Source organism: Pristiophorus japonicus, chromosome 11 (genome assembly GCF_044704955.1).
Source record: "Pristiophorus japonicus isolate sPriJap1 chromosome 11, sPriJap1.hap1, whole genome shotgun sequence".
NCBI lineage: Eukaryota > Metazoa > Chordata > Chondrichthyes > Pristiophoridae > Pristiophorus > Pristiophorus japonicus.
The window spans coordinates 97,777,319-97,803,762 of record NC_091987.1 but is presented as its reverse complement, the minus strand read 5'-3'; the positions used below and the strand labels follow the sequence as shown (position 1 = coordinate 97,803,762).

At 45.9% G+C, this 26,444-nt stretch overlaps 1 protein-coding gene across 1 annotated transcript in view; it reads left to right on the top strand.

Moving 5' to 3' along the window:
* The window catches only part of LOC139276186 (protein downstream neighbor of son homolog), a 44,053-nt gene that overhangs the window by 10,284 nt on the left and 7,325 nt on the right, over positions 1 to 26,444 (top strand). The window contains exons 4-9 of the mRNA XM_070893787.1: positions 16,323 to 16,501; positions 17,145 to 17,323; positions 17,714 to 17,840; positions 18,581 to 18,685; positions 24,034 to 24,232; positions 25,559 to 25,768. Of these exons, the coding sequence (XP_070749888.1) occupies positions 16,323 to 16,501; positions 17,145 to 17,323; positions 17,714 to 17,840; positions 18,581 to 18,685; positions 24,034 to 24,232; positions 25,559 to 25,768 (999 nt within the window). The remainder of the gene's footprint in view (positions 1 to 16,322; positions 16,502 to 17,144; positions 17,324 to 17,713; positions 17,841 to 18,580; positions 18,686 to 24,033; positions 24,233 to 25,558; positions 25,769 to 26,444) is intronic.

The window sequence follows — 26,444 nt, the reverse complement described above, 5'->3', positions numbered from 1 at the left end:
GCTTGCTGCCTAAATCAAAGCCCAGCTGAAAATTGGAAGGGGCAGACCTCCAGCAGTATGTCGCTTTTTTTGTGTCGCAGTTTTCCTTCCCCTACCACCTTGTTAAGCCGACTGATACACGGAGATCGATGGAAACAAAAATTGTCTGGAATTGATACAAAAGCAAAATATGGTGGATGCTGGAAATCTGAAATAAAACCAATGGTGGAAATACTCAGCAGGCCAGGCAGCATCTCTGGAGAGAGAAACAGTTAATGTTTCAGGTCAGAACTTTCATCTGACCTGTGCAGTCTGCATAGAGCAAGATTAAACGGAGTGCGCTTAAACAATGTGTTTTATTTGGTAAGAGTGGGAATTCGGAGAAGAGCGTGAAGGAGTTGCTGCTTTTTGCCTACACTACTTGTCGTGCTTTTGTGTTACAGGTAGATATTTAGTAACAAAGCTAATATGGCATCAGTGACTAAGGTGACAGCAGCAAAAAATAGAAAAAAGTCAAAGGTAATAGCACTTTATTTGTGCAAAGCATTCACAATAAAATAGATGAATTAATAGTGCAGATAGAAATGAATAGGTTTCATCTAGGAGAAGTGCTTGAAAATTGACCACGGTTGGGAACTAAATATTCCAGGATACTTAACTTTTAGAAGAGATAGGCAAAATGGAAAAGGAGGAGGGATAACCCTGATTAAGGATGGGATAAAGACAGTAGAGAGAAAGCATCTTCGCTCGGAAAATCAAGTAGAATCAGTTTGGGTGGAGCTAAGAAACAGCAAGGGGCAGAAAGCATTGGTGGGAGTTGTTTGTAGGCCCCGAAACAATAATTGTAATGTAGGGCAAGTATAAATCAGGAAATTAGAGACGCATGTAACAAGGGTAATATGGTTAATCATGGAGGGCTTTAATCTACATTTCGACTGGACAAACTGAATTTGCAGTAATAGTGTGGAGGACGAGTTCATGGAATGTATATTGGATTGTTTTCTAGATCAGTATGTTGAGGAACCAACTAGAGAACAGGCTATTTAAGATCTAGTATTGTGCAATGAGAAAGGGTTAATTACTAACCTTGTCGTAAAGAGACCTTTAGGGAAGCGTGACCATAATATGATAGAATTTTATATTAAGTTTGAAAGCACTTTAGTTAAATAAGACTTGCATTTATACAAGTCTTATTTAACTAAATTAACTTAGTTAAGTCTGAAACTAGGGTCTTAAACCAAAACAAAGTAAACTATGTAACATAGAAATATAGAAAATAGGTGGAGGAATAGGCCATTCGACCCTTCGAGCCTGCACCACCATTCAATATGATCATGGCTGATCATGCAATTTCAGTACCCCATTCCTGCTTTCTTTCCATATCCCTTGATCCCTTTAGCCGTAAGGGCCACATCTAACTCCCTTTTGAATATATCTAACGATCTGGCCTCAACAACTTTCTGTGGTAGAGAATTCCACAGGTTCACAATTCTCTGAGTGAAGAAGTTTTTCCTCATCTCGGTCCTAAATGGCTTACCCCTTATCCTTAGACTGTGGCACTTGATTCTGGACTTCCCCAACATCGGGAACATTCTTCCTGCATCTAACCTGTCCAATCCCATCAGAATTTTATGTTTCTATGAGATCTCTTCTCATTCTTCTAAATTCCAGTGAATATAAGCCTAGTCGATCCAGTCTTTCTTCATATGTCAGTCCTGCCATCCTGGGAATCAGTCTGGTGAACCTTCGCTGCACTCCCTCAATAGCAAGAAAGTCCTTCCTCAGATTAGGTATGAGGGGTGAGTTAGTTAAAGTAGATTGGGAGACTGCATTAAAAGGTATGAAGGTAGACGAGCAATGGCTAACATTTAAAGAATTAATACATTATTTACAGCAAATTACATTCCTTGAAGGCACAAAAATCTCATGGGAAAGTGGTCCAACCGTGGCTAACAAGAGAAGATAAAGATAGTATTAGATCAATGGAACAGGCTTATAATGTTGCCAAAAAGAGTAGTAAGCCTGAGGATTGGGGGATTTTAGAATTCAGCAAAGGAGGACCAAGAAATTGATAAGGAAAAAGAAAAAAGAATGAGTAAATTAGCAAGAGACATAAAAACAGATTGTAAATGTTGCTATAGATATGTAAATAAGAAGAGATTAGTGAAAGTAAATGTGGGCCCATTAGAGGTGAGAGACAGGAAAAATTATAATGGGCAATAAGGAAACAGTGATTATCTGCACAAACATTTTGTGTTCCTCCTGCGCATGCGCGTGGTGGATCCCGCACTTTTTGTGCAGGAGCCCTTGATCCGATCGTGCATGCGGAGTCCGGAAGTGGGGCCGAACCACTTGAAAATCAATGACTGCTAAAGGATTATCAGAGAGAGATGGAGCAAGTAAATGAGCGGGTGGGGGGGTGGCGAGAGAGTAAGTGGGGGGGGGGGGGTGGAGGGTGGAGAGAGAGTAAGTGGGGGGGGGGGTGGAGAGAGAGTAAGTGGGGGGGGGGGTGGAGAGAGAGTAAGTGGGGGGGGGGTGGAGAGAGAGTAAGTGGGGGGGGGGGTGGAGAGAGAGTAAGTGGGGGGGGGTGGAGAGAGAGTAAGTAGGGGGGGGTGGAGAGAGAGTAAGTGGGGGGAGGTGGAGAGAGAGTAAGTGGGGGAGGGGTGTGGTGTCGAGAGAGAATGGAGGGATGCAGAGAGAGAGGGGGGCGGCGGTGGAGAGAATGGGGGGGGGGGGTGGAGAGAGTGTGGGGAGGGGGGGTGGAGAGAGGGGGAGGGGGGGTGGAGAGAGGGAGAGTGTGGGGAGGGGGGTGGAGAGAGGGAGAGTGTGGGCAGGGGGGTGGAGAGAGGGCAAGCGTGGGGAGGGGGGTGGAGAGAGGGCGAGCGTGGGGAGGGGGGTGGAGAGAGGGCGAGCGTGGGGAGGGGGGTGGAGAGAGGGCGAGCGTGGGGAGGGGGGTGGAGAGAGGGCGAGCGTGGGGAGGGGGGTGGAGAGAGGGCGAGCGTGGGGAGGGGGGTGGAGAGAGGGCGAGCGTGGGGAGGGGGGTGGAGAGAGGGCGAGCGTGGGGAGGCGAGAGGGCGAGCGTGGGGAGGCGCGAGGGCGAGCGTGGGGAGGCGCGAGGGCGAGCGTGGGAGGAGCGAGGGCGAGCGTGGGGAGGAGCGAGGGCGAGCGTGGGGAGGAGCGAGGGCGAGCGTGGGGAGGAGCGAGGGCGAGCGTGGGGAGGAGCGAGGGCGAGCGTGGGGAGGAGCGAGGGCGAGCGTGGGGAGGAGCGAGGGCGAGCGTGGGGAGGAGCGAGGGCGAGCGTGGGGAGGAGCGAGGGCGAGCGTGGGGAGGAGCGAGGGCGAGCGTGGGGAGGAGCGAGGGCGAGCGTGGGGAGGAGCGAGGGCGAGCGTGGGGAGGAGCGAGGGCGAGCGTGGGGAGGAGCGAGGGCGAGCGTGGGGAGGAGCGAGGGCGAGCGTGGGGAGGAGCGAGGGCGAGCGTGGGGAGGAGCGAGGGCGAGCGTGGGGAGGAGCGAGGGCGAGCGTGGGGAGGAGCGAGGGCGAGCGTGGGGAGGAGCGAGGGCGAGCGTGGGGAGGAGCGAGGGCGAGCGTGGGGAGGAGCGAGGGCGAGCGTGGGGAGGAGCGAGGGCGAGCGTGGGGAGGAGCGAGGGCGAGCGTGGGGAGGAGCGAGGGCGAGCGTGGGGAGGAGCGAGGGCGAGCGTGGGGAGGAGCGAGGGCGAGCGTGGGGAGGAGCGAGGGCGAGCGTGGGGAGGAGCGAGGGCGAGCGTGGGGAGGAGCGAGGGCGAGCGTGGGGAGGAGCGAGGGGAGGAGCGAGGGCGAGCGTGGGGAGGAGCGAGGGCGAGCGTGGGGAGGAGCGTGGGGAGGAGCGAGGGCGAGCGTGGGGATGAGCGAGGGCGAGCGTGGGGATGAGCGAGGGCGAGCGTGGGGAGGAGCGAGGGCGAGCGTGGGGAGGAGCGAGGGCGAGCGTGGGGAGGAGCGAGGGCGAGCGTGGGGAGGAGCGAGGGCGAGCGTGGGGAGGAGCGAGGGCGAGCGTGGGGAGGAGCGAGGGCGAGCGTGGGGAGGAGCGAGGGCGAGCGTGGGGAGGAGCGAGGGCGAGCGTGGGGAGGAGCGAGGGCGAGCGTGGGGAGGAGCGAGGGCGAGCGTGGGGAGGAGCGAGGGCGAGCGTGGGGAGGAGCGAGGGCGAGCGTGGGGAGGAGCGTGGGGAGGAGCGAGGGCGAGCGTGGGGAGGAGCGAGGGCGAGCGTGGGGAGGAGCGAGGGCGAGCGTGGGGAGGAGCGAGGGCGAGCGTGGGGGAGGAGCGAGGGCGAGCGTGGGGGAGGAGCGAGGGCGAGCGTGGGGGAGGAGCGAGGGCGAGCGTGGGGGAGGAGCGAGGGCGAGCTTGGGGGAGGAGCGAGGGCGAGCGTGGGGGAGGAGCGAGGGCGAGCGTGGGGGAGGAGCGAGGGCGAGCGTGGGGGAGGAGCGAGGGCGAGCGTGGGGGAGGAGCGAGGGCGAGCGTGGGGGAGGAGCGAGGGCGAGCGTGGGGGAGGAGCGAGGGCGAGCGTGGGGGGGGAGCGAGGGCGAGCGTGGGGGGGGAGCGAGGGCGAGCGTGGGGGAGGAGCGAGGGCGAGCGTGGGGGAGGAGCGAGGGCGAGCGTGGGGGAGGAGCGAGGGCGAGCGTGGGGGAGGAGCGAGGGCGAGCGTGGGGGAGGAGCGAGGGCGAGCGTGGGGGAGGAGCGAGGGCGAGCGTGGGGGAGGAGCGAGGGCGAGCGTGGGGGAGGAGCGAGGGCGAGCGTGGGGGAGGAGCGAGGGCGAGCGTGGGGGAGGAGCGAGGGCGAGCGTGGGGGAGGAGCGAGGGCGAGCGTGGGGGAGGAGCGAGGGCGAGCGTGGGGGAGGAGCGAGGGCGAGCGTGGGGGAGGAGCGAGGGCGAGCGTGGGGGAGGAGCGAGGGCGAGCGTGGGGGAGGAGCGAGGGCGAGCGTGGGGGAGGAGCGAGGGCGAGCGTGGGGGAGGAGCGAGGGCGAGCGTGGGGGAGGAGCGAGGGCGAGCGTGGGGGAGGAGCGAGGGCGAGCGTGGGGGAGGAGCGAGGGCGAGCGCGGGGGAGGAGCGTGGGGGAGGAGCGAGGGCGAGCGTGGGGGAGGAGCGAGGGCGAGCGTGGGGGAGGAGCGAGGGCGAGCGTGGGGGAGGAGCGAGGGCGAGCGTGGGGGAGGAGCGAGGGCGAGCGTGGGGGAGGAGCGAGGGCGAGCGTGGGGGAGGAGCGAGGGCGAGCGTGGGGGAGGAGCGAGGGCGAGCGTGGGGGAGGAGCGAGGGCGAGCGTGGGGGAGGAGCGAGGGCGAGCGTGGGGGAGGAGCGAGGGCGAGCGTGGGGGAGGAGCGAGGGCGAGCGTGGGGGAGGAGCGAGGGCGAGCGTGGGGGAGGAGCGAGGGCGAGCGTGGGGGAGGAGCGAGGGCGAGCGTGGGGGAGGAGCGAGGGCGAGCGTGGGGGAGGAGCGAGGGCGAGCGTGGGGGAGGAGCGAGGGCGAGCGTGGGGGAGGAGCGAGGGCGAGCGTGGGGGAGGAGCGAGGGCGAGCGTGGGGGAGGAGCGAGGGCGAGCGTGGGGGAGGAGCGAGGGCGAGCGTGGGGGAGGAGCGAGGGCGAGCGTGGGGGAGGAGCGAGGGCGAGCGTGGGGGAGATGGGGTGGGCGGAGAGGGAGCGAGAGAGACTGAGGCAGCGATGGAGGGGAGGGAGCGAGAGAGACTGAGGCAGCGATGGAGGGGAGGGAGCGAGAGAGACTGAGGCAGCGATGGAGGGGAGGGAGCGAGAGAGACTGAGGCAGCGATGGAGGGGAGGGAGCGAGAGAGACTGAGGCAGCGATGGAGGGGAGGGGAGAGAGAGAGACTGAGGCAGCGATGGAGGGGAGGGGAGAGGAGAGGAGGTCAGCAACCCGGAGGGGGGAGGGTGATGAAGAACATAGTGTGGATGGGAAACGAATGTGATCCAGGTCTAAAGGGGGCCTGAATGAGAGCGAGAACGTGAATTTAATGGTGAACAAGAGATGGGGGTGTTCGACTAGTGTACACAAGATGTCAGTTTGCTTTCCTATGATTGCTTTCTTTCTGTTCTTTGAGCAAACTGGAGTAGTGTTTTAACATGATTAGAAGGATCACGTTCTTCCATGCCCTTTACACCCGCACCATGTTCTCATGTCTTCTCCCCCGACATCTGGTTGATTTCTCGGAAAGTTTGGTGTGTGTGTGACAAGTGACATCATTAGACTGGACGAAATCCACAAGTCACGACACTGTCACTAATCACTTCATACCCAATAAAACTGTTAACAATCCGTGACCCCCCACACAATGCCCCATCTATGGCGGGGTGTGGGGAGAATATCAGGAATCTGTGTGGGAGAAACTTGGTCAGGGGGTCGAAGGTCAGGAACCTGGGGATGGGGGAGATGATCAGGCACTAGGGCTGGGAGGAGATGGTCAGGAACATGGACTGGGGGGGGGGGTGGGGGGCGGTCAGGAACTTGGGCTGGAGGGAGGGCAGGAAATTCTTTGGGGGATGGGAGAAGGTCTCATCCTGTGAGAGTGAGCCCTGTCTGTTCCAAGTGAGTTCTGTTCTGTCTCAAGTCAGCAGTTAGAATGGCTCGAATTACACTTTGCAAAGAGAAATTGCTGAGTGTGTTTTATCCTCCAAGGGGATCCATCAACAATCAGGACTTGTCATCAAGGGGACCCAATCTGAGCTTTAGGTGTTGCAAATTAACGCGTTCACAAGAAAATGACAGAGACATTAAACAAATACTTTGTATCTGACTTCACGGTAGAAGACTCAAAAAACATTCTGGAAATAATGGGGAACCAAGGGTCTCTAGAGAATGAGGAACTTGAAGAAATCCGTATAAGTAAAGACATAGTACTGGAGAAATTAATGGGACTAAGTGGCGACACATCCCCTGGACCTGATGACCTGCATCCTAGGGTTTTAAAAGAGGTAGCTGCAGAGATAGTGGATGCACTGGTATTAATCTTGCAAAACTCCCTAGATTTTCGAACGGTCCCCAAGGATTGGAACTATTTAAGAAAGAAGGAAGAGAAAAAACAGGGAACTATAGGCCAGTTAGCCTGACCTCAGTAGTAGTCAAAGTAAGAACATAAGAAATAGGAGCAGGAGTAGGCCATATGGCCCCTCGAACCTGCTCCGCCATTCAATAAGATCACGGCTGATCTGATCATGGAGTCTGCTCCACTTCCCTGCCCGCTCCCCATAACCCCTTATCCCCTTATCATTTAAGAAACTGTCTACTTCTGTCTTAAATTTATTTAATGTCCCGGTTTCCCCATAGCTCTATGAGGCAACGAATTCTAGAGATTCACAACCCTCTGAGAGAAGAAATTTCTCCTCGTCTCAGTTCTAAATGGGCGGCCCCTTATTCTGAGATCATGCCCTCTAGTTCTAGTCTCCCCCACCAGTGGAAACATCCTCTCTGCCTCCACCTTGTCAAGCCCCCTCATAATCTTATGTTTCGATAAGATCACCTCTCATTCTTCTGAATTCCAATGAGTAGAGGCCCAACCTACTCAACCTTTCCTCATAAGTCAACCCCCTCATCCCTGGAATCAACCTAGTGAACCTTCCCTGAACTGCCTCCAAAGCAAGCATATCCTTTCGTAAATATGGAAACCAAAACTGCACGCAATATTCCAGTTGTGGCCTCACCAATACCCTGTACAGCTGTAGCAAGACTTCCCTGCTTTTATACTCCATCCCCTTTGCAATAAAGGCCAAGATTCCATTGGCCTTCCTGATCACTTGCTGTACCTTCATGCTATCCTCCTTCCTAATGTCTCTGAGCGGCTGCAGGACATTTTGGAGGGGAGGGTGAACAGCCAGTTGTTGTGGTGCAAAAAGGTACCAACGGTATAAGTGAAAAAATGGGATGAGGTCCTATAAGCTGAATTTAGGGAGTTAGGAGTTAAATTAAAAAGTAAGACCTCAAAGGTAGTAATCACAGGATTGCTACCAGTGCCATGTGCTAGTCAGAGTAGGAATTGCAGGAGAGCTCAGGTGAATACGTGGCTTGAGGAATGGTGCAGAAGGGAGGGATTCAAATTCCTGGGACATTAGAACCGGTTCTGGGGGAGGTGGGACCAGTACAAACCGGAGGGACTGTATCTGAGCAGGACTGGAACCAATGTCCTTGGGGCAGTGTTTGCTAGTGCTGTTGGGGAGGGGTTAAACTAATATGGCAGGGGGATGGGAGACACAGGGAACTGGAATGGGGGCAGAAGCAAAAGATAGAAGAAAAGTAAAAGTGGAGGGCAGAGAAACCCAAGGCAAAAAGCAAAAGGCCACATTACAGCAAAATTCTAAAGGGGCAAAGTGTGTTAAAAAGACAAGCCTGAAAGTTCTGTGCCTCAATGCGAGGAGTATTCGTAATAAGGTGGACGAATTAACTGCACAGGCAGCAATTAACGAATATAATATAATTGGCATCACGGAGACATTGCTCCAGGGTGACCAAGGCTGGGAACTCAACATCCAGGGGTATTCAACATTCAGGAAAGATAGACGGAAAGGAAAAGGAGGTGGGGTAGCGTTGCTGGTTAAAGAGGAAATTAACGCAATAATAAGAAAGGACATTCGCTTGGATGATGTGGAATCTGTATGGGTGGAGCTGCGGAATACCAAAGGGCAGAAAATGCTAGCGGGAGTTGTGTACAGACCACCAAACAGTAGTAGTGAGGTTGGGGACAGCATCAAACAAGAAATGAGGGATGCGTGCAATAAAGGTACAACAGTTATCATGGGCGACTTTAATCTACATATAGATTGGACTAACCAAACTGGTAGCAATACGGTGGAGGACAATTTCCTGGAGTGTATTAGGGATGGTTTTCCTGGAGTATATTAGGGGTGGCTTTCTGGACCAATATGTCGAGGAACCAACTAGAGGGCTGGCCATCCTAGACTGGGTTATGTGTAATGAGAAAGGACTAATTAGCAATCTTGTTGTGCGAGGCCCCTTGGAGAAGAGTGACCATAATATCGTAGAAATCTTTATTAAGATGGAGAGTGACACAGTTAATTCAGACATTAGGGCCCTGAACTTAAAGGTAACTTCGATGGTATGAGACGTGAATTGGCTAGAATAGACTGGCGAATTATACTTAAAGGGTTGACGGTGGATAGGCAATGGCAAACATTTAAAGATCACATGGATGAACTTCAATAATTGTACATCACTGTCTGGAGTAAAAATAAAACGGGGAAGGTGGCTCAACTGTGGCTAACAAGGGAAATTAAGGATAGTGTTAAATCCAAGGAAGAGGCATATAAATTGGCCAGAAAAAGCAGCAAACCTGAGGACTGGGAGAAATTTAGAATTAAGCAGAGGAAGACAAAGGGTTTAATTATGAGGGGGGAATTAGAGCATGAGAGGAAGCTTGCTGGGAACATAAAAACTGACTGCAAAAGCTTCTATAGATATGTGAAGAGAAAAAGATTAGTGAAGACAAACGTAGGTCCCTTGCAGTCAGATTCAGGTGAATTTATAATGGGGAACAAAGAAATGGCAGACCAGTTGAACAAATACTTTGGTTCTGTCTTCACGAAGGAAGACACAAATAACCTTCCGGAAATATTAGGGGACCGAGGGTCTAGTGAGGAGGAGGAACTGAAGGAAATCCTTATTAGGCGGGAAATTGTGTTAGGGCCCTAGAAATAGTGGATGCATTGGTGATCATTTTCTAACAGTCTGTTGACTCTGGTTCAGTTCCTATGGTATAATGTAACACCACTTTTTAAAAAAGGAGGGAGAGAGAAAATGGGTAATTATAGACCGGTTAGCCTGACATCAGTAGTGGGAAAAATGTTGGAATGAATTATTAAAGATGAAATAGCAGCGCATTTGGAAAGCAGTGACAGGATCAGTCCAAGTCAGCACAGATTTATGAAAGAGAAATCATGCTTGAATTTTTTGAGGATGTAACTGGTAGAGTGGACAAGGGAGAACCAGTGGATGTGGTGTATTTGGACTTTCAAAAGGTTTTTGACAAGGTCCCACACAAGCGATTGGTGTGCAAAATTAAAGCACATGGTATTGGGGGTAATGTACTGACATGGATAGAGAACTGGTTGGCAGACAGGAAGCAAAGAGTCGGGATAAACGGGTCCTTTTCAGAATGGCAGGCAGTGACTAGTGGAGTGCCGCAAGGCTCAGTGCTGGGACCCCAGCTATTTACAATATACATTAATGATTTGGATGAAGGAATTGAGTATAATATTTCCAAGTTTGCAGATGACACTAAGCTGCGTGGCAGTGAGAGTTGTGAGGAGGACGCTAAGAGGTTGCAGGGTGACTTGGGACAGGTTAGGCGAGTGGGCAAATGCATGGCAGATGCAGTATAATGTGGATAAATGTGAGGTTATCCACTTTGGTGGCAAAAACACGAAGGCAGAATATTATCTGAATGGTGGCAGATTAGGAAAAGGGGAGATGCAACGAGACCTGGGTGTCATGGTTCATCAGTCATTGAAAGTTGGCATGCAGGTACAGCAGGTGGTGAAGAAGGCAAATGGTATGTTGGCCTTCATAGCTAGGGGATTTGCGTATAGGAGCAGGGAGGTCTTACTGCAGTTGTACAGGGCCTTGGTGAGGCCTCACCTGGAATATTGTGTTCAGTTTTGGTCTCCTAATCTGAGGAAGGACTTTCTTGCTATTGAGGGAGTGCAGTGAAGGATCACCAGAATGATTCCCGGGATGGCAGGACTGACATATGAGGAGAGACTGAATTGACTGGGCCTGTATTCACTGAAGTTTAGAAGGATGAGAGGGGATCTCATAGAAACATAAAATTCTGACAGGATTGGACAGGTTAGATGGAGGAAGATTGTTCCCGATGTTGGGGAAGTCCAGAACCAGGAGACATAGTCTAAGGATAAGGAGTAAGCCATTTAGGACTGAGATGAGGAGAAACTTCTTCACTCAGAGAGTTGTTAACTTGTGGAATTCTCTACCGCAGAGAGTTGTTGATGCCAGTTCATTGGATATATTCAAGAGGGAGTTGGATATAGCCCTTACGGCTATAGGGATCAAGGGGTATGGAGAGAAAGCAGGAAAGGGGTACTGAGTTGAATGATCAGCCATGATCTTATTGAATGGTGGTGCAGGCTCGAATGGCCTACTCCTGCCCCTATTTTCTATGTTTGTGTGTTTCATACAGGTCCCGCTGTACTGAAGCACTTTGCAATCTTTCTCCATTTAAACAATAACTTTCTCTTGATTTTTTTCTGCCAAAGTGCATGACCTCACACTTTCCAACATTGTACTCCATCTGCCAAATTTTTACCCACTCACTTAGCCTGTCACTGGCCTTTGCAGCTTTTTTATGTCCTCCTCACACATTGCTTTTCCTCCCATCTTTGTATCGTCAGCAAACTTAGCTACACTACACTCAATCCCTTCTTCCAAGTCATTAATATAGATTGTAAATAGTTGGGATCCCAGCACAGATCCCTGCGGCACCCCACTCGGTACTGATTGCCAACCAGAGAATGAACCATTTATCCCGACTTTGTTTTCTGTTTGTTAGCCAATCCTCTATCCATGATAATATATTACCCCCAACCCCGTGAACTTTTATCTTGTGCAGTAACCTTTTGTGTGGCACCTTGTCAAATGCCTTCTGGAAGTCCAAATGCACCACATCCACTGGTGTTCCCCTTTATCCACCCTGTTCGTTCCATCCTCAAAGAATTCCAGCAAATTTGTCAAACGTGACTTGCCCTTCATTAAATCCATGCTGACTCTGCCTGACCAAATTTTGCTTTTCCAAATGTCCTGTTACTGCTTCTTTAATAATGGACTCCAACATTTTCCTAACCACAGATATTAGGTTAACTGGTCTATAGAGAATGCTAGAATCTATTAATAGGGACATGGTAACAGGGTACTTAGAAAATCGTAATATGATTAAGCAGAATTTTATGACAGGGAAATCGTGTTTGACAAATCTGTTGGGGAGTTTTTTTTGACGATGTAACTAGTAGGATGGATAAGGGGGAACCACAGTGGATGTGGTGCATTTGGATTTTCAAAAAGCATTCGATAAGGTGCCACACGAGATTATTACACAAAATGATGTCTCCTGGGATTGGAGGTAATATATTGGCATGGATTGAAGATTGGTTAATGGACAGAAAACAGTAGGAATAAACAGGACTTTTTCAGGTTGGCAGGCTCTAACTAGTGGGGTATCACAAGGATCAGTGCTTGGTTCTCCGCTATTTACAATCTATATATGTGACTTGGACGAAGGGACGGAGTGTAACGCAACCAAGTTTGCTGATACAAAGTTAGATGGGAAAGTAAACTGTGAGTAAGATGCAAGGTAGCTGCAGAGAGATGTAGACAGGTTGACAGAGTGGGCAAGAACGTAACAAATGGAATACAATGTGGGGGAAGTGTGAAATTATCCACTTTGGTCGGAAAAACAAAAAAGCAGAATATTTTTTGAATGGTGAAAAACTGGGAAATGTTTGCACTCGATAGACCAGTGTGTCCTTGTACACAAATCACAGAAAGCTAATAAATAGGAGCAGGAGTAGGTCATTTGGCCCGTTGAGCCTGCTCCACCATTCAGTAAGATCATGGCTGATCTTCAACCTCAATTCCACTTTCCTGCACTATCCTCATATCGCTGATTCCCCTAATATCGAAAAACTTAGCGATCTCGGTCTTGAATATACTCAACAACTGAGCCTACACAGCCTTTTGAAGTAGACAATTCCAAATATTCACCACCCTCTGATTGAAGAAATGTCTCCTCATCTCAGTCCTAAATGACCGATCCCTTATTCTGAGACTGACCCCTGGTTCTAGGTTCCCCAGCCAGGGGAAACATCTTCCCTGCATCTACCCTGTAAAGCCCTATAGAATTTTGTATGTTCCAATGAGATCACACCTCATTCTTCTAATTAGAGAATATAAGCATAGTCTACTCAATCTCTCCTCATAAGACAATCCCCCCCCATCCCAGGAATCAGTCTGATGAACCTTCGTTGCACTCCCTTCCTGAGTGCAACCAATGCATCCAGTATATCCTTCCTGAGGTAAAGAGACCAAAACTGTACACACTACCCCAGGTGTGGTCTCACCAGAGCCCTATATAATTGCATTAGGGTGTCTTTATTCTTATACTCAAATCCTCTTGTAATAAAGGCCAACATACCATTTGATTATCTAATTGCTTGCTGTACCTGCATGTTAACTTCCAGTGATTTGTGTACAAGGACACCACCCAGGTCCCTCTGAACATTTCACAGTCTCTCTCCATTTAAAATTATTCTGCTTTTCTATTTTTCCTACTAAAATGGATAACTTCACATTTCTCCACATTATATTCCATTTGCCATGTTCTTGTCCACTCACTTAGCCTGTTTATATCCCCTTTGCTTCCTCCTCATAAATTCCCACCTAGCTTTGTGTCATCAGCAAACTTGGATATATTACACCTGGTCCCCTCATCCAAATCATTGATATTGATTATGAATAGCTGTGGCCCAAGCACTGATCCTTGTGGTACCCCACTACTTACCTGAAAATGACCCGTTTATTCCTACTCTCTCTTGTCTGTCCGTTAACCAATCCTTAATCCATGCTAGTATATTACCACAATCTCATCATCCCTAATTTTGTTTAATAATCTCTTGTGTGACACTTTATCGAATGCCTTCTGAAAATCCAAATACACCACATCCACTGGTTCCCCCATATCTATTCTCAAATATTGGGCCTCAAAAAAAAAATATTAACAGATTTGTCAAACATGATTTCCCTTTCATAAATCCATGTTGACTCTGCCTAATCCAATTATTATTTGATTACCATGTCCTCAATAATAGATTCTAGCATTTTCCCTACCACTGATGTTAGGCTCACTGGTGGGCCTAACTTTCTCTCCTTTCTTATACTGGAGTTGCATTTGCTACCTTCCAATCCGTGGGAACCATTCTAGAATCTATGGAATTTTGGAAGATGACAACCAATGCATCCACTATCTCTATAACCATCTCTTTCAGGATTTATCAGCTTTCAGTCCCATTAATTTCTCCAGTACTATTTTTTTTTTTTACTAATACTAATTTCTTTCAGTCCCTCATCCTCGCTAGACCCTTGGTTCTCTACTATTTCCGGGCAGTTTATTGCGTCGTCTTCTGTGAAGACAGACACAAAGTATTTATTTAATTTCTCTGCCATTTCCTTATTCCCATTATAATTTCTCCTGTCTCAGCTTGTAAGGGACCAACATTTACTTTTTGCTAATCTTTTCTTTTTTTACATACTTATAGAAACTTTTGCAGTCTGTTCTTCTGTATCTCACTAGTTTACTCTTGTATTCTATTTTCCCTTTCTTTATCAATTTCTTGGTCCTCCTTTGCTGAATTCTAAAATCCTTCCAATCCTCAGGCTTGCTACTATTTTTGTCAACATTATAAGCCTCTTCCTTTGATCTAATACTATCTAACTTCTCATGTTAGCCATGGTTGGACCACGTCCTGTGGAGTTTTGGTGCCTTAAAGGAATGTATGTTTGTTGTAAATTATGTATTCATTCTTGTAGTAATACTCGCCCTCCTGTATGGCTCAGAGACATGGACCATGTACAGTAGACACCTCAAGTTGCTGGAGAAATACCACCAACGATGTCTCCACAAGATCCTACAAATCCCCTAGGAGGACACATGCACCAACATTAGCGTCCTCGACCAGGTCAACATCCCCAGCATTGAAGCACTGACCACACTTGATCAGCTCCGCTGGGCAGACCACATAGTTCACATGCCAGACACGAGACTCCCAAAGTAAGTGCTCTACTCGGAACTCCTTCATGGCAAACGAGCCAAAGGTGGGCAGAGGAAACGTTATAGGGACACTCTCAAAGTCTCCCTGATAAAGTGCAACATCCCCACTGACACCTGGGAGTCCCTGGCCAAAGACCGCACTAAGTGGAGGAAGTGCATCCGGGAGGGCGCTGAGCACCTCGAGTCTCATCGCCGAGAGCATGCAGAAATCAAGCGCAGTCAGGGGACAGACCGTGTGGCAAACCTGTCCTACCCACCCTTTCCCTCAATGACTATCTGTCCCACCTGTGAACAGTCCAATATGAGAACCACAGTCCCTGTCAGCCACCTAAGGACTCATGAGTGGAAGCAAGTCTTCCTCGATTCCGAGGGACTGCCTATGATGATGATGGCTAGCCATTGCTTTTCTATTGTCATACCTTTTTAATGTAGTTTCCTAATCTACCTCCACTAACTTGCCCCATATACCTACGTAGTTTTCTGTGTTTAGATTTAAGACTCTAGTTTCGGATTTAACTAAATCACTTTTAGTCTCGATATAAAATTCTATCATATTATGGTCACTCTTCACTAAAGGCCCCTTTACTACAAGATTATTAATTAACCTTTTCTCATTGCACAATACTAGATTTAAAACAGCCTGTTCCTTAGTTGGTTCTTCAACATACTGATCTAGAAAACTGTCTTGTATACATTTCATGAATTCCTCCTCCACACTGTTACTGGAAATTTGGTTTGCCCAGTCTATATGTAGATTAAAGTCCCCCATCCCTTCACCCCCCCCCCCCCATCCCCAATTACAGCAAGCAATTAGGAAAGCAAATGGTATGTTAGCTTTTGTTACAAAGGGATTAAAGTGTAAGAGTAAAGAAGTCTTACTGTAATTATACAGGGCAATGGTGAGGCCACACCTGGAGTACTGTTTACTGTTCTGGTCTCCTTACCTAAGGAAAGACATACTTGTCTTCGAGGGAGTGCAACGAAGGTTCACTAGACTGGTTCCTGGGATCTGGGAATTGCCTTATGAGGAGAGATTGCATAGATAAGGCCGATGTTCCCTAGAGTTTAGAAGAATGAGAGGTAATCTAATTGAAACATATAAAATTCTTAAGGGGCTTGACCGGGTTAATGCTGACGAGATTTTTCCCCTGGCTGGGGAATCAAGAACACAGCGTTACAGTCTCAAAATAAAAGGTCGGCCATTTCGGACTTAAATGAGGAGACATTTCTTCACTCAAAGGGTTGTGAATCTTTGGAATTCTCTTCCCCAGAGAGCTGTGGATGCTCAGTCGTTGAGTATATTCAAGAAAGAGGTCGATAAATTTTTGAGAACGAAGGGATATGGGGATAGTGCGGGAAGGTGAAGTTGAGTTAGAAGATCAACCATGATCCTGTTGAATGGCGGAGCAGGCTCGAAGGGCTTACTCCTGCTTCTATTTCTTATGTTCTTTGTTTTTATTTTTGTCTAGAATTAATCTGTTCTAATTCCTTAGTGAGCACAGTTCGACTCCTTTTTATTTTTATCTAGGACCCAAGATCATGCACGGATTTACGCTGTGCCTTCCAGCAGAGTCTTGTATACTGGCTTCACCCCTCACTGCCATGGCTATCACTTTTCCCTCGAATAGGAGCAGAACGGAAAATGGCAGGCAAGAGCAATCCGTGGTCACAAGATGAAGAACTCCAACAAGTCCTAATGAGTGAATGGTACATGGTTTTCTTTTAGTTTTCATCTTTTAAACCTAAATTGTACAGGGATTAAAACCTAAATGATGAAGTCTTTTGGTATGGACTCACGCACTACGAATTGGGCTGAGGCTTGTTACACATTACACACTTGATAGAGAGGGCTGTTGCATACCAACAGTCTGAGCTTTGAACTCTTGACATGTGGCGAAAGGACTATGTTACCTAGAACTCTTGACATGGGGTGAAAGGACTATGTTACCTAGTCGTCTTCCACAAAAAGGCACAAAGGACTAAATGGCCTTCTATGTGTTGTAAAATTCTATGATTCTATTGCATTACTGGGATTACCTGCAGATCTGAAGAGGTGCAGTATTTTTGTATGATGCTTTTTAGATGAGAATTTAAACTGAGGCCTTGTTTTTTTATTGCTGACTAACCACTGCTGGAAAGTGCATGTCTACAAATTGAATGACATTCACAGCCGAAGCTTGCACCTAATAAATGGTCTCTTGAGAAGGGTAGTGTCAGAATCCAATTCCTGGAAAATCAAAATTCAGCATTAGTTAATATCTTCAGAAGAGACAACGTGAAGATTGAAGAGAAGAAAAAGCAATGCATTTAATTAGCTTTAAGTGACTACCTTTGTGTTCACTTTCTCCAGGTCACTCAGCTTTAGTTCATTGTATTATTTACTGCGAGCCAAACTTTGTCCCTATTTCTACTTCTGCACATATCAATTCACTGTGCTGTTCCGGGCGGCTGGAGTAGCAGGGAGTGATGTCCTTACAGCTGTTATTTCTCCTACAACAAGGGGTTTTAGAGAAGCTATGAAGAATGAAGGTAAGATACTATGTATGTGAAAGTGTTGTTTTGGGGGAAAAAAAACATTTGAAAACTTCATATGCCCAGGGTTGACACTCTGAGTTTGATTCATGATCTGTTGGATTCCATTGATCGAGATCTGGGCTATTTTTGTAGGGTACATTTTTGAATATTTCTACATATGTTCATACCTGAGGTTATTTTGACACTAATATTCCATTATATAATGTTGCTTCTCTTTTTCTACTCCCTTCACTCAAATGGATTTATGAACTGATACTTCAGTCATGTTATGAATCAGAACATATGATACAATAAAAACAGCTACAGTAGCACCTGCTCTGGATCCCCTGTTGTTCATGATTATAAGAGGGATATCTATTTGCTGATATTTTTATCTTTCTGTAGGGATCACATTTTCCTTGCCTTTACTGGAAGATGGTAGAAATGGAAAGAAAAAAACAAGTGAAACGGCAGATCTTGGAACAGACACTCCAGGTGATGAAGCACAGGAGGAAAGCTCAGATGTTCACAAGTAAGTCTACCTCTTGGCTAGGTTGTGGAAAAATACTATGGGTATATACCAGAAATGTTGGTTTGTGTGACACCAGGAAATGTTCTTGCTCCTGTTCAAATGGTGTCATGGGATCTTTAATAGGCACTTGAACAGCCAACTTAGGCCTGGGGAAGGGGTGTCATTTATAATGAGGAGCAAATCAGGATACCAACAAACATTTGGTTATCTATGGAGATTAATATGTAGAACTTTTTTTATTTGACTGCCCCAGATAGTTATTCCAAAAAAAAAGTCTGGTTTTAAATCATATTTTCTTGGACCAAATTATTGTCTTTGCATAAATTGGGCATATTTTTCAGTGCTATTTTTAAAGTAGCAAACCTATTGAAATGATGAGAACTGAGGAAACAGACGTGCAGAGAGAGGTCATGTTTTGTTCACAGGAAAACTGAACAGTCGCTGCAAATGGGGTGTCTAGACACATCTACAACCAATTTTTGAAAATAAATTTGTTTAATGAACATGCCGATATTTGTATTTAATGTTTTAATATACGAAAACTGAAAATGCAATAAATGTATGGTTAATTCCATGATGTAAGGAAGCTTATTTATAATCCTGATTATTAAACCATATTTGAAGAAGTTATGAGGACATAAAAGGAATACTTATTCAGTTTTTCTTTTTAAAAATTAGTTACATAAATATGTTTCTGCAGTCATAACCGGCACATAACATATTTTTCCACTTTAATATAGAGAACAAGCTGGTAGTAGTGATGATGATGATGGTGGGTTTTCCTGGCTCACAGAGATGGGAGTACAGGACAAAATTAAGAAGCCTGATTCCATGTCCATTAAACTGTATCCTTATAAACCCTGATATCATGGTGGATGAAGAGGTAAAACCACCTGTGAGCTTTAAGTGAGCAGAGATTGGTACAGAAATACAGTTTTAATTTTCACTGTTTTTCTGTGTGTTCTGTTTGGCAAAAAAGCTCATAGTATATTATTGTACGTCACCAAAGCAAACCGACAGCAATGGCATCTTGTACTGTAAATGACTTCCTCGTCTATTTTTTAAAATTCATTCACAGGATGTGGGCACGCTGGCAAAGCTAACATTTATTGGCCATCCCTAATTGCCCTTGAGAAGGTGGTAGTAAACCAGTGCCTGGAATCGCTGCAGACCGTGTGGTGAAGATACTCCTGTAGTGCTGTTAGGGAGGGAGTTCCAGGATTTTGACGCAGTGCCGATGAAGGAACAGCGATTTATTTCCAATTGAGGAGGGTGTTTGACTTGGTGGTGTAGGTGTTTTTATAAATCTGCTACCCTTATGGTTGGTAGAGGTTACGTGTTTGGGAGGTACTTTCGATGAAGCCTTGGCGAGTTACTGCAGTGCATCTTGTAGATGGTACACACTGCAGCCACTGTGCGCTGGTGGTGGAGGGAGTGAATGTTTAAGGTGGTGGATGGGGTGCCGATCAAGCAGGCTGCTTTGTCCTGGATGGTGTTGAGCTTCTGGACTGTTGGAGCTGCACTCATCCAGGCAAGTGGAGACTACTCTATCACACTCCTGACTTGTGCCTAGTAGATGGTTGAAAGGCTTTGGGGAGTCAGGAGGTGAGACACTCGCTGCAGAATACCCAGCCTCTGACTTGCTCTTGTGCTAGGCATCGCTCCAGTAAGTGGAGAGTCAATCCCCCTGATTCCCATTGACTTCAGTTTTATTAGGGCTCCTTGATCCCACACTCTGTCAAAGACTACCTTGATGTCAAGGGCAGTCACTCTCACTAGTAGCACTGTTGACGATCCCTTCCATCACTTTGCTGATTGAGATTTGGCTGATGTGGTAATTAGCCGGATTGGATTTGTCCTGCTATTTTGTGGACAGGACATACCCGAGCAATTTTCCACTTGTAAAGAAACAGAGAAGAATGGCATATGACTTGTATGTTAATTTTGCACGTATGATATTTATAGGGGGGAAAAGTACATTGTTGTTTCGTACAAAACTGATTTGGAATAATGTTGCACTCCACTTATCATTTTGTTACTTTCACCTCAGTGATTTTTATGATGTTTTTGGCCAGTGACCTTCTGAGTTTATTAATGAGATCCACTCTGGAGGTTTATGAATTGTCAGCACAGCAAATATGTCTGGCTAAATGGAAACGACCTGCAGTGAGTTAGTCAGACTCATGGTCATTCACTTCTGGGCATGTTGACAAAGTATTGTTGAAACATTGTTAATTCACCAATAGTGACCCACAGAACATCCTTTGTATATCTAAACAAGGAAAGTATTGGATCCCCTGATGAATATGAGAAACAGTAAGTTAAAGTTTCAATATACTGTTGTTCGCTGGACTGTTAGATTGTGAAGCAGCCAATAGTTATTTAATGTCTATTGAGTACACAGCTTTTAAAAGATTAGATTGTCTGTCGTTCAGTCCATTGCAGCATTGGCGTATAATATTTCACAAAATTCCTGCTCTCTCGGCTATGGTGTGAGTGGAGGGGGCCACCTGGCTTCTAGGGTAGTGGCATTGGCAAACATCTGAAAATAGGGCTGCACCTGTATCTCATACAATGTATGGCCTGGTAAGACCTGTGGAGGAGAGGAGGAATTTAACTCGTGAGGGAACAGAATCTGATTCGTATCTAGGTTTACACAATATATAATAGAGATTTGGTCTCAAATACAGTATCCTGTGTATATCCACCTATCCACCCCAAAAATAGATATACCCAGATAATCATAGAATTTGGAAAGGAGGCCATTACCCAGCTCTTTTTTCGTATCCTTTCATATTCCTTTCAAATACTTAGCTAATTTTCTTTTAATGTTATTTTCTTTACCTCCATAGCCACCACTTGCAGTGATGTTCAACAGCTGGCCTGTAGGCCAAATGTGGCCCATAAGCTGGTTTGATCCAGCTGCAGGCTTCTGCTAGTCTCCTTTCTGTGCCTGTGTACAAAGTCAACTTCAGCACCTTCAAGCTGATTAGTTTTGGGGACTTGAGGACTGGCAATTGTTACTCCTTGATCCAGCAATCCGGGAGCAGCCTTTACCAGTCCTCCAGGCTGGCAGTTTTAAAGAGTTGACTTTCTCTCCTGCTCTCTGTGCTGCTTTAGTGGCCCCAACCAAACCTCTCAAACTGCCTGTGTTCACAGAAGTAGGAATTATATTAAAGATGTACTAGCTATATCTGAAAGATGAAAAGAAATGCAGAAGAGACACAGTGAGAGCAGGTTTATAAAAAAAAAAATTATATAGCGACTTTCACGACCACCGGACATCTCAAAGCGCTTTACAGCCAATGATGTACTTTTTGAAGTGTAGTCACTGTTGTAATGTAGGAATGAGGGAAAACACCAGAGAACAGAGAGGGGGAGAGAGTGAAGAGTAGGAAGATAGAGAAGGAATGTGGAGAATAACAAATTAACCAAGCTTTGGTGGAGGATGGAAAGGATGAGTGTTAGGGAAAGATGGAGAAGCATAATCTCGCTTTTTGTGTATGAGAGTGATGCCTTTTTGTATATGGAGGTCTTGCATTATTGCATAAACATATGTGGCCCACTCACCCGTTTTTAACATGTGTCCATGCCCATGGTAAAGTATTTTATGTTCTAATAACCTGCTGTGAAATTATTTCTTTTAAATTCCTCCTTTGTTCTTCTGGTGATGATCCGGAGTCCATACTCCAATGTGCTAATCAGTGGAAACCATTTTTCATAATTCCCTCTCAAAACCTTTTCATCATTCTTATTTAGATTCCTCAACCCCCTTTATCTTTCACTGTTGCAATGAAAAAAAACTAATATTTTGTCTTTAACAACTGTAACCTGTCATTCCTAAACCTTCTGGTGATGCTCTAACTATGGACTAGCCAATAGCTTTTAAATATTCAATATCTCTTCTCTTACTTCATTTTCAATATTGTTGTGTATAAAATCCAGAATCCCATTTGCCACTTTGGCCTTTTTCTATCTGCACTTTTCATTTTTAAAGATCTATGTATATGCACCCCGAGATAGCTCTTCCTCCAATATTAGGAGTCTTGCCATTTAGGGTATACATACTTTCATTGTACTTTTTTCCAAAATATACTACATCATACTCCTTTGCATTGAACTGCACCTGCCACCTATCTGCCTACTTTGTCCACCTGTCTCTCTTCTTCTGCAATTTCCCATTCCCCCAACTTGAATATCGTCAGCAAACTTCAATACTGTCCTCTTATAACTATGTCCAAACTATTTTATCAGAATAGGTCCCATGACATCCCTGAAGCATGCCACTGCCTACATCCTGCCAATTCAAAAAAATCATCCATTTACTATTATTCTTTGCTTTTATCCTTGAGCTGTCTCACTACCCATGCAGACAAATTCTCTTCAATACTGTGCTTTCATTTTTGCATGGCACCTTTTATATAAAAGCTTTCTGAAAATTCAGATACAAAACATTCACAGCATTCCATTTATCATGGGATTTTTCTCAAAAATCCAATTAAATTAGCCAAGCACAACTTGCTGATACAAATCTATGCTAACAGTTCCTGCCTTTCTAAGTGTTCACTAGTTTCATCTTGTATTGTCATTCCTGGAATTTTACCCAGAACTAAGTAACAATTATTAGTCTATGTTTTCTTTCCTTTCTTGAACAGTGATGTAACATTTCCCACATTTCAGTCCTTTGGCACAATTCTTGTTCTCAAACGATTTTTGGAAAATTATGGTTAGTGCCTCTGCTCTGTCCTCCCCAGCTTTCCTCAGTATTCTGGGATGAATACTACCTGGGCCTGGTGACTGATTTTTAGACTAGTTAACTTCTGAATGCAGTATCCTTTTGAATACTTATCTCCAATAATGACTGCCTGCAACCTACAGTTCTACTTTCACACCACCTTAAAAGAATTGATGCGAAGTACTTAAACATCTCTACCATTATCTCACAAATACGGTATGGCGCCTCCATCTCCAAGTTGTCCATCACCCCTTCTTCGATTACTAGTTTTACTTCTTGTGTGATTATAAAGCCCTTTGTATTTCATTTATGTTTGCCACTTTTTTCACACCCCATCCTAGCCTTCCTAATCTCTCTTTTTATATCTTTTATAATTCTCATATTTTCTTTTGTATTATTCCTCCTATATTTATCACATGCCTCACTTTAAATCTCATTTTTGGTGTAACCTATTTAACTATGGAACCGCTGCCTTTGTTGTTGAAAGTTAATATGCAGGAAAGCAAATTGTATGTTGGCCTTTATTACAAAAGGATTTGAGTATAAGAGTAAAGACGTCTTGCTGCAATTGTATAGGGCCTTGGTGTGACCACACCTGGAGTATTGTGTACAGTTTTGGTCTCCTTGCCTAAGGAAGGATATACTTGCCATAGAAGGAGTGCAATGAAGGTTCACCAGACTGATTCCTGGGATGGGTGGGGGGGATTGTCCTATGAGGAGAAATTGAGTAAACCAGCCTATATTCTCTAGAGTTTAGAAGAAGAATTGGTGATCTTACTGGGTAGATGCAGGAAGGATGTTCCCCTGGCTGGGGAGTCTAGCACCAGGGGTCAGTCTCAAATTAAGGGGTCGGCCATTTAGGACATGAGGGGAAATTCCTTCACTCAGGGTGGTGAATCTTTGGAATTCTCTACCCCAGAGGGCTGTGGAGGCTCAGTCGTTGAGTATATTCAAGACAGAGATAGATTGTTGGATATGGGGATAGTGCAGGAAAGTGAAATTAAGGTAGAAGATAAGCCATGATCTTATTGAATGGTGGTGCAGGCTCGAAGGGCTGAATGGCTTACTTCTGGTCCTATTTCTTATGGTCTTATGTTGTACCCTCTATTCCTAGTTGGCATGTATGGGACATATGTCCCTATACAGCTTGTTAAATATATGGAGTATCTGTAAATTACAGTTTAGATTTGTTCCATTTTTTTAATATCAGCATGACTTACAACCTCATTATCCCCCATAACATGTAAGGCAGTATTGTCCATATTTCACTTGGGCAGAAGCAGGGATCCTGTCTTTGAACAGCCTCTTCAAAAAGCAATTATTCTGTAGCTTGCGCAGGGAATGTTTTAGTGAATACATTGGGTTATAAATTCCTACTGAAATGAATTGTAGAATTTTGTTTAAAGATGCTGCACTATAGAGGAGTTGTAATGGGTTTTCCTTCATGCTAAAATCCAGTCGTAAGGAGCACGATGTTGTGCGAATGGACCATAAGCCTGAGTCAGCTGTACTAGTGAAAGGCTTTCACACATTCACTTTGCTGAACTTCCTGATAAACAATAAGAGTATAGTAGCTGGAGCTGGACCCCAGGCAGGACTCCCACCTACTCTCTTGGCACCTGTTGCATTCAGAGGAGCTACAATGCAGACATTAAAGGTAAGGCACAAGAGAATGAAAATGTTGTTTTTATCAGGGGAGTTGTGTCTAGTGGAATATCATGGAGTAAATCTTCCTCTTCCATTTGATCATTTCAGTTCTAACTTTTAACTTGTGTGGTCATCCCACTTCATGTCTCTTGTTTAATCTGTTCGCCCCCAAGTTATACAATTTACATGTTTTCTTGGATATCTTCAATAGTATCCTCTTGTATCTATGTCCAAACCATTTATCAAACTAGGTCCTATGACATTCCTGAAGCATGCCATTCCACACATCCATTTACTTTCTGTCCTTAAGTTGCCCCTCAGCTACCCATGCAGCTAAATTCCCCAATATTGTGTGCCTTCATTTTTGCATGGCACCTTTTTATTTAAAAAAAAAACTTTCTAAAAAATTCATATAGATTCCCTTTATTTCCTCAAATCCAATTAAATTAGCAAATTTATCAGGACTTGCTTTTACAAATCTATGTTGACAGTTCCTGGTTAGCTCACGTCCATAGCTAGAATGCAGAGTACATGTTGCTTTGTAGCTTACATAATTAGGGTTTTTTAATGCTTGGTCACAGTTACGTCATTTTTGTCTGGGAGCTCAGATAGAATGCAGGTGGTAGGGTTCGTGAGTGCTAGGCTGGAGCAGTGCCTGAGATCCGGCAGAAGGGAGATGTTAGCTGGGAGGTGGGGATCCATCCAATCTGAGGTACAGCTAGAATATTCTTTGGGTAATGGAGCTTTATGTGTATGAGGGGAGTGAACCTGCTGGAAATGTTCAAACATGTTTTCCATATAAGGCATCAGCACATCAGAAGATGTATTGGTTTTATGCTTTGGTGTTGAAATCCATCTTCCATTGCTGTTCTTGAAGTAAATCGTGTTCCTATGATTGACGTAGGCTTTGTCTCATCTGATGATGTAAAGGACAGTATTGAGCAGAAGCATCAGATCTGCCCACTGGAGCTGTTGGAGAAACAGTTCCAAGGGGGTTGGGTTTGCACTGGACCTTAGGTAGCACAGCTGGATCCTAAAAAAAAATGTGATTGGGGCATATCAGTCGGCATCCCGTTGGGAAATGTGGAATCCATCACTCAGCTGCTGGAAGAACATGATTTGGCCTTCGTGGGATAGCTTGTCTATTTTGATACAGTCTGTTCAAACTTCTAAAATAAAAACATCTCTGTTGTTAGTCTGAGAGTATAGAATGAAAAGAGACATTGTCTTTCCCTTGGAGAAAACTGCTGTCCAGCTTGCGTTACTCATTCCTGTGTGGGGAGACAAGAATGGTATTTTTGTACACAAGTGTAATCATCTTGCATAATTTATTCAGGCCAGAAGCATTGTTAGGACGCAGAATAATTCTGGGATGAAGGAGTCCCACAGCCTTGAGCTCACTGGCCCCATCATGCCTCACTCCCTGCACTCCCTGACACTGATGCTGAAGTCGGCACAGAGAGGAACATTCACAGCTAGCCTTCACACACACGAGCCAACTTCTGTGTTTAATGTAGCCCTCAAAATGGAGCAACATGAAAACAAGGTAAGGGACAACAGTTTTTCATCTTTAAAGAACCTGTAGCTTTCAAATGATTAAGTATTTTCCCCTTTTCTGAATGGACCAATTTCTGAAGCTTTTTGGGCAGTCCACATAGAATCATAGAAGTTTACGGCACAGAAGGAGGCCATTAGGTCCATCTGAAAGGGGAAAAAAACGTATAACTATTATATCAACTAGGTTGCTCTATGCACTGGTAACAGTTTAGTATTTGAGTACATTGAGCTGACCTGTTAGCCATAAGCTCAGTGATAGCACTCTCGCCTATGAGTCAGAAGGTTGTAAGTTCAAGTCCTACTCCAGAGACTTGAGAACAAAATCCAATGCAATAATGGAGTGCTGCACTGTCGGAGGTTGAGAAGTTAAACCAACATTTGCCCCCTCAGCTGGACGTAAAAGATCCCATGGCACTATTTCAAAGAAGTGCAGGGGCGTTCTTCCCGGTGTCCAGTTCAATATCTATCACTCAAACAGATTCTGATAATTATCACACTGCTGTTTGTGGAGCTTGCTGTGCACAAATTGGCTGCTGCGCTTCCTACATTACAATAGTAACTATACCTCAAAAGTAATGAACTACCTGTAAAGCACTTTGGGACATCCTGAGGTCATGAAAGGCGCTATGTAAATGCAAGTTTGTCCTTGTATGACTGAAAAAGTG